Source organism: Aphis gossypii, chromosome 1 (genome assembly GCF_020184175.1).
Source record: "Aphis gossypii isolate Hap1 chromosome 1, ASM2018417v2, whole genome shotgun sequence".
Lineage (NCBI taxonomy): Eukaryota > Metazoa > Arthropoda > Insecta > Hemiptera > Aphididae > Aphis > Aphis gossypii.
In genome coordinates, this window is record NC_065530.1 from 9,070,607 (window position 1) to 9,083,514 (window position 12,908).

At 31.2% G+C, this 12,908-nt stretch overlaps 2 protein-coding genes across 2 annotated transcripts; one reads left to right on the forward strand and one right to left on the reverse strand.

Annotated features, from left to right (window-relative positions):
- The first annotated feature begins 258 nt into the window (after positions 1 to 258).
- On the forward strand, positions 259 to 6,741 carry LOC114123549 (uncharacterized). The gene is made up of 3 exons (XM_027986564.2): positions 259 to 1,062; positions 4,474 to 4,808; positions 5,891 to 6,741. The coding sequence occupies exons 1-2, from the start codon at positions 459 to 461 to the stop codon at positions 4,785 to 4,787; spliced, it is 918 nt and encodes a 305-aa protein (XP_027842365.2). The 5' UTR covers positions 259 to 458; the 3' UTR covers positions 4,788 to 4,808; positions 5,891 to 6,741.
- LOC114123552 (uncharacterized) lies at positions 6,724 to 11,460 on the reverse strand. The gene is made up of 2 exons (XM_027986567.2): positions 11,078 to 11,460; positions 6,724 to 7,896 (listed from the first exon to the last, which is right to left on the reverse strand). Exons 1-2 carry the CDS (start codon positions 11,313 to 11,315, stop codon positions 7,337 to 7,339), a joined length of 798 nt encoding a protein of 265 aa, XP_027842368.2. The 5' UTR covers positions 11,316 to 11,460; the 3' UTR covers positions 6,724 to 7,336.
- Between the last annotated feature and the right edge of the window lie 1,448 nt (positions 11,461 to 12,908).

Below are 12,908 nucleotides of genomic sequence, written 5' to 3' on the forward strand. Positions count from 1 at the left end.
CTGTTACGTGAAATTTTTCATAAACTTTGATCTCCAAACATTAGTACGTGACCCAAAATAGATTCGAAAACTCTAAGCTATGAAATATATTATTATATTAATAACAAAATCATCGCTCTCGGATACATAATATAGCTCGTTTTACTTTTGATGAGAACAAAGATGGGCCGGAAGAAAGGGAATCGCGGAGCCACGGCGGCGAGTGAAAGACCGGTTGCGATGCCGCTCGAGAAATGGCATATAAGGGGGTCCACACCGGCTGAAGGTTCATTATTTACTCGATTCGCGTCCAGTTTTCCGGTAGTCTTCGTCGTCCGTTCGCTGACACCCACCGGGAACTCATACAACGATAGCAGCAGTATAATATTAAAACCGTTATATCAGTGGACCGTACGAGTGGTGCCGATATCGATAAATCGACAAAAATTTTATTTTTATTTTAATATTTTAAACTTACAATGTCTGCCGGAAAGTTCGTAGTGGTGTTCGCACTTGTAGCTGTCGCGTTGGCGGCCGGTTCGCCAATGTCACCGTCCGTGCCTCAGCAGCCGCCTCCACCGTCCCGTGATCAGCAGGACGGAAATAACGACGTGAATCTGCAGCCACAACACCACGATCTCCATGTGCAGCAGCAACACGCCAAGCCGTCGTACATGATACGCGAGGACGAACTGGTGCGAAAATTGAATGCCAAGTGCGGCGCCCGCGACGTGTCCAGCTGCGTCATGCTGAAGCTGGTTACCTATATGAACAAGCTGATGAAGAAAAACAACTTGGAAATCGGAGACATGATGGAGATCGCAAAGAAAGACGGACAAGCTGAAGATATGGCCTCAACCGAAGAGTCATCGGTCCGCGTAGACGGCTCGGCTAGGTCGTACACCGATGAGTCGGCGTTCGGACAGGTGATGGCCGACAAGATGTGGAGGTACGTTCAGTCCCGAGCGCTCAAGATCAAGGTTCTGCCCGAGGCTGACTTCGTTGTGTCCGCGTCCCCGGAACAAGACGGTTCCCTCAACTTTGGAATGTCATTCAGGTCTGGCAAAGACTTGAACGAGTCCGGTAAGCATAATATTTATTTTATTATTTTCGTTGTTGGTTTTTTAATTAACTATAATGTTCAGCCTATATTGCCATGTAACGATAAACTATGGTAGATTTTTTTTTATTATTATTTAGTTATTTTAAAGATGTGATTAAAAAGGGGGTGTAGGTCGATTTAATGCAATGATTCGAGAAAAAAAATTATAAATTAACTCAGTATTTAGTGCTATTAATTTTTTTTTATTTACACAAAAATACGATTGAGATTATACATTTTATAAAAATCTTTAATAATTGAAAAATATATTAAAATAACTAAGTCATTAGAATTTTATATTAACTAAAATAATAAGTCTTACAATTGTTTACAAATTATTGGATATTAATTGTATAATATTACACAATCTATAATTAATTATAGTTTCATATTTTCACTGTCTTCATGATTATCTGTCGTCAGCGCCTGACTTTGGGTTTCATAAAAATCTGCAGTTGTGATTTTTAATCTTAATACATTAATTTTATTTGACTAAATAGTTGATAGCAATATTGGTAAATATATTTTTGAAATTGCGATTCTGATAGCTTTAAGATGGTTCAACAATCATACATTTTTTTTTTATTAATTAATTATATAAATAATAACATTTAAAAATATTATATAAATATCATTAGTTCCATGTATTATTTCATGCCTATTCATAGTCAAAATCTTAATATTATATACATGTTTTATATGCAAACTGTACAACCTATACAAACAGTTAAACAGTTAATTTAATAATAAATGTAGACACCTATCGGTGACTTTAAATTCAAGGAGAATGAAAACAATATAATTTCGGGATGTTTTATAATCTTTTTCTACACTAGGTGTGACGTAGGTATTTCACATTTGAAGCAATGTTTAATACAATATTTAAACAACTGCATTAAAAACATTTTAAACCAATGAATAATGTTATTAATTATTGTATCATACTATTTGGTTGTGTATACTATATATAATTTACCTCGTAGTTATACTTTATATTTATAATACAAATATAATAAAAAAAGCTAAAAGAAACCAACAATTTCAGAAATTATAAAATAATAATAATACTTTTTTGATTGGGAAGGAAGATTTTGAAATTATGTGTTTAAAATTTTCTTATTTTTTTCTCAGGTCTTTATTTGGACTATATAATGTGTTAATTTTTTATAGGATTGCTTATTCAAAAATATGGCTTGTTGTTTACTCAGAAAAGCAACTCTTAAAACAGCGATACCTATCAGGAGCACAATTCGTACGAGTTTAACCGACTCGTAATTTTAATGTATCCATTATCAATAATTGACTCATTTGAAATTATACGAAAATTTAACTTTCATTTCCTATGATACACATCTGATTTGAACTATAATGTACATTTAACATACACACATCGTTGACTATATGGTTAATGCGTGTTCGACAATTTGTTTTCGATTAGTAAAATAGGTACATTGAAGTGTTGTTACGCGCGAATAATTTTAAGACATGTCGTTTGTATGCACTGGCCTCAATCATAATCATAGTATTTACGTTTATGTTGATTTTGTATTAATTGACATAGTAGGTACTTATAATGTTTTTCCATAACAATTTCTGATATCAGTCGAACGGATTATTTGAAAGCCATAAATTATTAACTGATATTTAATTTCACTTTCTCAATTTTCGATATTGGAAACACTTGATTAGATATTAAGCTTGTATTATGATAATTAAAAAAAAGATTTAACATCAAATAACTATATTTTTTTTTTATACAGGTAATATTTGTAAATTATCTTTCTATCATATTTAACGACGGTTGCGTGACATTTGCGCGTGAAGTCTAATCGTTGTTTTAATTCTGAAATGTCTTACGCGGATGCCTCGTGCCGTCACAATCAATCGTAATACATATGATTATTATAACGAGCGTTTAAGCACTTTCGCCATTTGATACAATTTTTTGACTTACCGGAGCGTGTAAAATCATTTCTGAAATATTTCAATTGAAATGTTTTTACTTTCGTCCAGTACCGATGCATTATGGCACCTAAGAAAAACGTCAATACGTATATATTCTTCGAAACTGATTTTGCGGCCGTTCAGAAAGTCATTTTCCTGTTAAACACCGTATGGTGATCAAATTCGACATAGGTCCGTTCGATATTCTTCCATCTACAGTTGTATGTGCGAGTTGATTAAATATATACGTTCCCACACCATCATCGTATACACATGTCGTCGTCAACCACATAATAATAATAGCATTATTATTATATATCATTTGAAATTCTCTTGCTGGTCTGCAGCACTGTACCTACGTGACGGGAACTAACGATTTGACACATCGTTTTCGCATCGATTCTCTATCGTCAATTATCATCTCACACACACTCACGCACTACCCCACATGCACACGGGCACTCACACTCATATATATACTCACAGACGCGCAACAATACAACTAGGTTAGACACAATGCACTTTTCTTTTCGAATTATTAACGTTTAATTTTCGTCCGAGAGTTGACAACAATGGAAACGAACGATTACCCGCGGGTGGGCGGGAGGACGATGCGAACGACTACCGCCGCCGCGGTAGTGGCGACTGCCATTGGGAATAGTATATACTTAGTTTTATATAAAGATATATATAACTATTAATATACCTGGATAGATATATATAATATTATAAAGGTAGGTCCGAACCACTCTGGGAATGTTTCCAGAATCCTCGTAGACGAGAAAAATTCGGTCGGCGATCAGCGTGAAACATGGGTTAGGTTAGGCGACCAGCGTGAAAATATTACATTATTTTTTTGTAATTCAGCACATCACAGCTACAGACGAGTTTTAACGCGTATACAATTAACTGAAGTATAATATATATATAATATTGTATAGTCGTACCGCACCACGGGTTGACTATACGCATATAACAAGACTGTATCGCCACAATCGCCATAAGTATTTTATCTTGGCAGATTTAGTATGGTCCACAGATTATTATTCGTTCATCAAATGATCAAATTTTGATCTAGTCAATAGATAACAAGCTAATTAAATTTCTATAAAACACACTACCAAAGTTCAGAAACACATTTTTTACTCAGATCGTATTCGAACGTGTACACAGTGAGCTTCGACCATCAAGTTTAAATATAAGTGTTAAAATAAAATAAAATAATATAATACAATATTCAATATTCATAAATGTAGATTGTAGACATAGTATATTATAATTATAGATGTCTGAAGTTTCCATACATATGGATACAATTAAATCGTTTTCAATGAGTTTTGTTAAATAATAGGTACCACCTTTAGTAAAATATTTATAAGTAATAAAACTGTAAATGATTTTATTTTGATAGTTGTCATGACCATATTGATTTTGGGCTATTCTTACAGGACGGGGTAAGAACAAGAACATGGGACCCATGATGGCAGCTATGATGATGAAAATGGGCATGCTTAAGGTCATGGCATTTAAGGTACTTGCCTTGCTTGTGGGCAAAGCTTTGTTCGTCAGCAAGCTCGCCTTCCTGTTGGCTACTGTCATCGGGCTGAAAAAATTGTTCAGCCAACAGAAACACGTCACGTACGAAGTAGTAGCCCACCCACACCACGAGTCCCATGGCAGTGACTCTTACAGCTCAGCCGGATGGGGTCGTTCGTCTTCGGAGGCAGCGCATAACATGGCTTACTCCGGACAAGGCCAATAGACACAATTTCGTCGTTATTAGGTAAGTAATTGACTAAATAATAGATAAGTACATTTTTTTTATGTTTTTTTTTTTTTACTAAAAAGTTAATATTATAATAGTTTGCGTGATCATTATTATAAATTAACATTTCCGACTGATTCAAACAACTATTTTTAAGATAAAAAATGAAAAATTGATTTGATACTATATCAAATTATATTTTTATATCTATTTATTTTACATTTCAATATTACATTATTAACAATAACTAAACACATCGACCATAGGCAGTAAGACGATATTGAGAAAAGCTTTATAGAAATAATTCACAAAATATTAAAAAAAAAAATTAATAAATGCAATAATGAAATAATAGTGATAACTATTAAGATAAAATAAATAAAGAAGTACTACTAGGAATATGTTACATCCAAATATTTTTATTTAGTTAAAGTAAATAATGATCAGATTTTTTTCAACTAATATTGACACTAAAGTTAAATTTATTTTTTATAATAACTATCGACTTATAATTAAATAACATAATATGCTTGTATTTTCACCTAATGAACCCAAGTTTATTTACGTATTGTGTCTGTCTTCTTTAGTGTAGATAATCGTTTTTGTGTTCAACTAAAACACTTATTACAATTAAAATTGAGTTAATGTGAGATTAAAATTATACCAACATTCACTCTAAAAAAAGTATTTTCTATAAGAAGTATTGTTAATAATTATTTTTTAAACATTAAGTTTTTTACATATATCAATTAAATTTTAAATTGTTGTGTTAATATTTATAAAAACATTACCTTACCAATATTATAAAAATAACGAAAAACAGCGTATTGGTTGTTTTTTATATTATGTATGTGTAAAATGTATATTAAATCATTTTTAATGTCATAATTTTATGGTATAATTAGTCAAATGTATAAAAAAGTAAAACAAGAATAACATATAGGAGATATCTTCTGAACTATTTTTAAACTCGTCTACTTCAGATAAAAATTATGATAACAGAGTACAAAAGCGTTCCGGTGTATAGACTCGGACACGTGTTTAATAGAGCCTAAACTAAATACATAATAATTCGTTTTTTATGTTTTTGTTTTCTACAGATATAGGTAACTGCATAAGACATCACATGACGAGCACAAGTCCTGTACTTTATTGTAAAGTGCCTATTTAAGCGTTTAGCCAGCACCTGGTCGTTCGCACACTCGTCGTCCAGTGTATTCTCTGAACGTCTATTAATTTATTTGAACAAAAACAAGAAAATCACGTTATTTATTATTTATATTTTATTTATTGCGTTAAATTTAAGTTTGTTTTATACCTAATATTATCTATTGAATATTTTTTATATGTTTATAGTACCCACCTATTTATTACATATCATCTGTGACCATCGTTTATACATTTTATCTAACAGACTATATACGAGTCAATACAATTCATCTAATGTAAAATATCCAACGTTAGTCGTGTGCAAACAATGTAAACGATTTAAGTTGGGTATTTAATATTTTAGATAGAGAATTTTATTAGATATTTCATTATTTTGTTATTTTAGTTAATAACATTTTATTTTTGTTAAAGTCTACTCTTGGTCTTTTACAAAGTCAATGGCTCGTGAACTTCACAATATATTAATATGTATTTTTAATACTATTTTTAACTACCTATAATAATTAATATTATTTCATTTGAAGACAATATTATTTGAATTCAATAATTTATCGTAATCTGCAGTGTAAGTTATGTATAGCTTTTTATAAATACAGTGGAACACGTAAAACTCGTAAGTACAATATTTACAAACAGTTTTTGAATGTACTGAATTATATCATAAATCGTTACCTGTCCTACCGATGTACGTCTAGCGTATAATATAAGAATGGAATATAAAAAACATGTATTAATATTTTAAAATTGTAATAAAAGAAAGACAGTTCGACAAAAACGACAATATTTATTATGTGTTTTTATTTTTTTGAGCAAAACGGAGTCGACGTTTTTTAAGTTATCAACACGTCGGAATGTCCGCATATTAAAGTGTTCATAAACAAACAAACAAATAAATAAATAAATAAATAAATAAATAAATAAATAAATAAATAATAATTAAATCAACTAAGCAATATTTGAGTATGAATAATAAATTAAAAATTAGTCATGACGCATGCGGTGAAAAAACATGTAACACGTATATGTACAACTTGCTCTTCGTATAGATCACCGCCGTGGACGAATCTTCCAAACATCGTTATTGTGGCGAACTCGGTTCTACGGTTTTATACAGAGTTGGGTCGCGGGTAAACGAAGACTTTATAGTGTGTGCATAGTGTGTCAAGGGCGTTGGGATTGCATTTTCCGAGGGTCGTAGATTTCAGTTATTAATTAATCGAAAATTGAGGTTGAGACGGTTCGAGTGCACAGTGGGACACAAACCCGAGGTATATACATGGGGTATATTATTTTTTCCAAAAAACAAATAAAAGCCGTTCCCCGTCATAGGCCTGCGCAGTGATGGTCGCGCCGGCCACGTCATCATCGGTTTCGTCCTATTTCCTCAATCTGCCCACTGACTTGGCCAAGTTGTCCGATTGATTGCGGTTGAGCGTCGGCCTGTACGTGACCGGACTCACGTGCGAATAGTGCGCCTGCATATCTCCGCCGTGGCCGCCGCCGCCGCCGCTGCCACCTCCGAAGTCACCGAACGATGACATGTACTGTTGCTGTTGCGGCGGCGGACCGTACTGGTCGGACGTGGATTGATGTTGCTGTTGCTGTTGCTGCGGCTCCTGGTGCGGTTCGTAAGACGACTGACCGGCGTCCGGGTAGTGGGACATCATGGGCGGCATCTGCGGGGCGTGCTCGTCGAAGTGCGGAGGCGGCGGCACCCATTTCACCTGCACTGACTTCTTGGCCGGCGCCTGTTTCATTTCCATCAGTTTGCACACCAACAGGTAAGCGCCGATCACCAGCCCGAGCTTGGTGGCGAAAAACGAGTGTATGATGAACAGCTTGATCGCCGCCATGGCTTTCATCATCAGCATGCTGGCGGCCGCCGTTCCGGCCATCATCATGGCCATCTTCGCCGGTTTGGGCTTTTTCCCCCGACCTGCGCATGAAACAAATACAAATAGAGTGTTATATTTGATGCACACGGTACGAACATTTTTAGTGGAACACCTCGACCATAAGCAATAATCACTGATATTTATACTTGATTATAATATATTTGTATCCTTATTTAATTATTTTATGATCGATTTAAAGTGTAGTGTATATTATTCAGGTTTTTAACCTGAAATGTCAATTTGTACGGCTACAGGAAAATCCTTAGATATAAAATAATAATAAATATAAATAGGTAGGTACTTGAAAATATGATATTTAAGTTACTACTTGAAACCTATAAGAAATTAATACAATTTAGGCGTCGGAATGAGCATACTTTTTATTCTTAATAAAAATTGTGGTCTATAATTGAACTAATTAATGAGTTTAAAAAGATCTAGGATGAAATAAATATAATAATATAATAAAAATACAAAGATGTTCGTTGATGGCAACAAACATTAACGTTAACATTAACAAAAAGTTGAAATAAAATAAAAATATATTTTATGTTTATAAGAGTGAGTTGATTGATATATGGCCTAAATTAACTTTTTTTTTTTTTTGTTATTTAATTAATTTTTTTTTAAAAATAATTGTAGGAATCAAATACAATTAAAAATAAATTCTATTTGTAGCGCTGTTTTTATCAATCTACTTTCGATTTGTATTTATAGAAACGTTTTCGTTTCACTTATAATGTTAATTACAAAATTATCATATTATACTCATAAATAATATAAATATAATTATAAAGGAAATTACACGTGTAATGATATGCATATATATAATTAAAAATTCGAATAAAATACAATTAATTCATCACGCTTTGCTCACATCAGTAAGCACCAACCCGTTGCGGCGTTGTTATATTTTTTACAATGAAAAAATTAGTCATTATTTTATATTTAAAAATTAGTTTTATTAAAGTTCAATCAAATCATATATTATTATGCAGTGAATCAATCAATTTTACTTTTCTGTGTGCTCATCAGTATACAAAAAAATTATATGAATATTAAAATGTAAATAGTTATTTTACGAATACGATCAATCCAAATAGATATTCTAAGTTACGACGTCTAAACATTTAATTAGTTTTATGAATTTAATCAAAAAAAAAAAATATTATAATCAAACCAAACCTTGTATTTACCATGCATAAAAATATATGAGGTTAATACTGAATTAAGTAAGTAAATAATATTATATCAGTCATTTTCTGTTTTTTTCCACTTTCTCAGCGATTGTTGGAAATTTTCAAAACAATGACCTCTTTCGTTAAGTATGTATTCGTGACTCGTTCGCTTTCCAATATATTCACGAGATACTTAAAAAGCATTTTTATTACCTTAAAGTACGTTTTTTTGAAACAATAACATAATATTACAAATAAAATTGCCAACTGTACTATTCCTTGATCAGAATCTACTTGGATATACATACTTGTCATTGCAGTAACACATTAACTCTATACTTTAAACTCGTCGTAGTTATATACTATTATGATAACATTTCTAGGTAGGAGAAGTATATGAATTACACAGATACACTTTTTAATCATTATTGACTTAGAAATTTGAAAATTTGAGTTATTTGTTGTTTTATTACCCTCATTATTTTATGCAGATATTCAGTTTTTTTATTCATCTTAAATTATAATACATTAGAATACAAATATAATTATCTTATTTACAGTAATATATTATTACTTATTATCAGAATCTAAACACGACAACACAAAATTATTACAAATAATTGCAGTTAAAAAGTTATTAAGTTATTAAGTTTTCAAGTCTTTGAAAAATTTATCTAAAAAAGGTATAATTTCCAGGAATCTAATTATTTTTGTGTAAGTCGAAATTTAATAATCTAAATATTTATAACCAAAATGCCATAGTTTTTGATAATTTAATTTTTTTTCTTTAATTTGGAACACTATTTACTGCGTCCATTATAGATCTCAAGACTTTATTGTACTTAAAATGAGTACAATATGTCCATATAATAGAAAATAATATGGCACTTATTTAGACTAATACATGCAGGTACATATTAAAGTAGGTATACATGTTATGTATATATTTTGTCGAAGCAAAACAAATAAATATCTCACTAATAAGACAATTTCATTATTGTTTAAAACTTTAAAGGAAATAAACTAAACTTCTAACCTAAGAATATAATTTTTTTTTCATATGGTAGATTAATATAATAACTTTAAATTTGAGTAACGTCAAAGTTTTTAATTTTTACCGATCACATTTAATGTATAATAAATATATACGAAGTATACTGTATATTTATTGTTAAATGTTTAGTTTTCATAAGTTTGTATTTCGTCATTAATTTTTGATATTCTCAAAGTATATCGATATAATATTATTATAATATGTATATTATTACATTTTATCAAAAACAATAAAACAAAATCATAATATCATTATTGTGGGAAAAATAATAAATATTATAACATATAAATATCTTATGTTATTAGAAATTTTTTTAAACTTATAGTTGTTAATGTCGCATTTAAAATAAAATATTAAATAAGTAATAATGATAATGTACGTATTATATTATAAAAAATAAAGATTATTATATTTATCATATTATTATCATATAATATTACATCGTGATCTAATTATTGCTACCACATTATACGCATTGTATTATGAAAATTTTGATTTTATTTATTCTTACAATTTTTATATGGTATGATTAAGACAAAGTATAATATTAATAATTTGCATAAAAAAAATTAAACAAACAACATATCCTATATTCACAAGACTGTGAACTGTCATGCAGTAAGTTCAACAGTGTTTCTTCTTTACAGTGATTGTACGTAAATATATTTTCTGGAAATACATTTTATCTTGAAATTATTTTGCTAAGTATGTATAAAAATAAAATGTAGATGGTTTGAACACATGAATAACGAAAATATTAAAACTATATTCATATTATATGGATTCTAGCGGTGTAACTGTCTAAATTTGTGACATATACTTAAGCGCTAAAACGTTTCCCATCGAACAGTAAAGTCGATTGATATCGCATGACATTCGTGCAATGAAGTTGCGATACTTCATCAGCTGATGTTTAATAAGTGTAATGTTTTTTCGGTTCAGTTTGATTACATGGGTCGAACACAGGCGTGTCTGCGAGTTATACCTTACCTTCGATCGGATCGCCACCTTCGTTTCCGTTAATCAAAGCGTCCAACAAGTCGAACGGTGTGCCAGACGACATCAGCAATCCTTGGGCTTCGATTACCCGAGATATGTCGGCTAAGCTGAGTTCTTCAGCGGTATTGGCGGAGACGTCTTGGCCGACCGCTGGAAAGACGTCGGCGGTGGCACAGGACAACCACAACACGGCTGCGGTAGTGCAGACGACGAGCAGGTTTGATGTCATCGTGACTGATGAGTTTTTAAATTATATTGACTTAAGCAGGCACACTGAGAACTGCGAACACAACTGCGGAAGATTGACAGCTCTGACGAATTCGCGGTGGCGATCGTATAAATCACGAACGGACGAATTCGAGCCGGAGCACACACTTGTTTGCAATGATGTCTAAGGACCGCGAGCTAGGTACTTTTATGCGCGTTCCGGGCAGTGATCTTTGCCCACAAACGCCGTTGACCGTGCAGTGCCGTGCTCGCGTTTCCCGAGATGAGGTGGGATATAAAATAATATCATTACTAAATTATAGAACACGATATAATTAACAACGCCAGTATATGTATAGGGTAATTCAAAAATATTTGTCCGATTTCAAAAATTCATATTAATCTTTAAAAAATAAGATATAATATTATATAGGATAGTGTGATCAGATTTTAATATAGAGTTTTACAAAATATTATTATGACATGACAGACCTGACACATTTTCAAACCTATTTAAAAAACGAATTTTTATTTTTTATTATTTGTCCATTTCACTACATTAACCGATGGAATTTCGTTAATCTTTACAAATGCTCTTAAGGTAACGAAAATAAAGAAAAACAACTTTACAAAAGATAACTTTTCTATCTCATCTTTACAGTGAAATTATGTAAGCATTTTACCTGCAATTTACGGTTGTTTAGTAATATACCATACAACAATATAGTAATCTGATGAAGACTTTTGAATCATCCTATGTATTATACTATACATCCGTATAATTGTGCATAGTTGCATTAATTTAATTGAATCTATGTGTTGTATTCATATATAATAATATGATATATAGGACTGTACTGCAGTACTACAGTGTACAGTGTTTTACTGTTTTCTCCACTGCTGCAGACAATTACAGTGTGCTTTTGGCGTGTCTAATATAACATATTACTATATTTATTTTTTATACAGTGGCTGCTGCCAGTTTACTCAACAATTTACCTCTAATGAATTTTAATATGAGTTGTAAGAGTACTACTTTTCTATAGACAAAACATCATCTTTTGTGTTATCGACGGATTCGTCAAACGTATCTTAAAACACTGTCCAGGACCAATTCGGGGACATGTCCACACCGCTTTTCTCCTTCCTTTAAATTCTGTGGTATTTCAGATATTTTATATCATCAGCTTTACGTTTAAAATGTTAGTTCCTATCTAGATGTAAGTAAATAGTGATTTTTTCAAGGACATTTAAATTTTTTTTATTTTCTCGAATAGCATTTGACCAGAATACTTGGTACATGTACATCTATTTTTCCAATAGAAAATTGTATGTTATTGTAAGATATTTTTGGCTATTTTTGAAGAAAAACTATTAAAAATTACTAAGAAACTGAATTCTATCAATTTGAGGTTTATATCAATAATTTTAAAAATAAGAGTTAATAATTTCTAAAACATACAAAAATCTGTAATTTAGAAGGTAACTAATATATTATAAAAAAAAATATAAAATATTGTTTTGGAATGTTTAGCTGCAGCTAATATGTTAGTAAATAATTTTCAATTCAAGGTTGATCATATTTTAATCTAACGCGTGCTCTTATAACGTAATA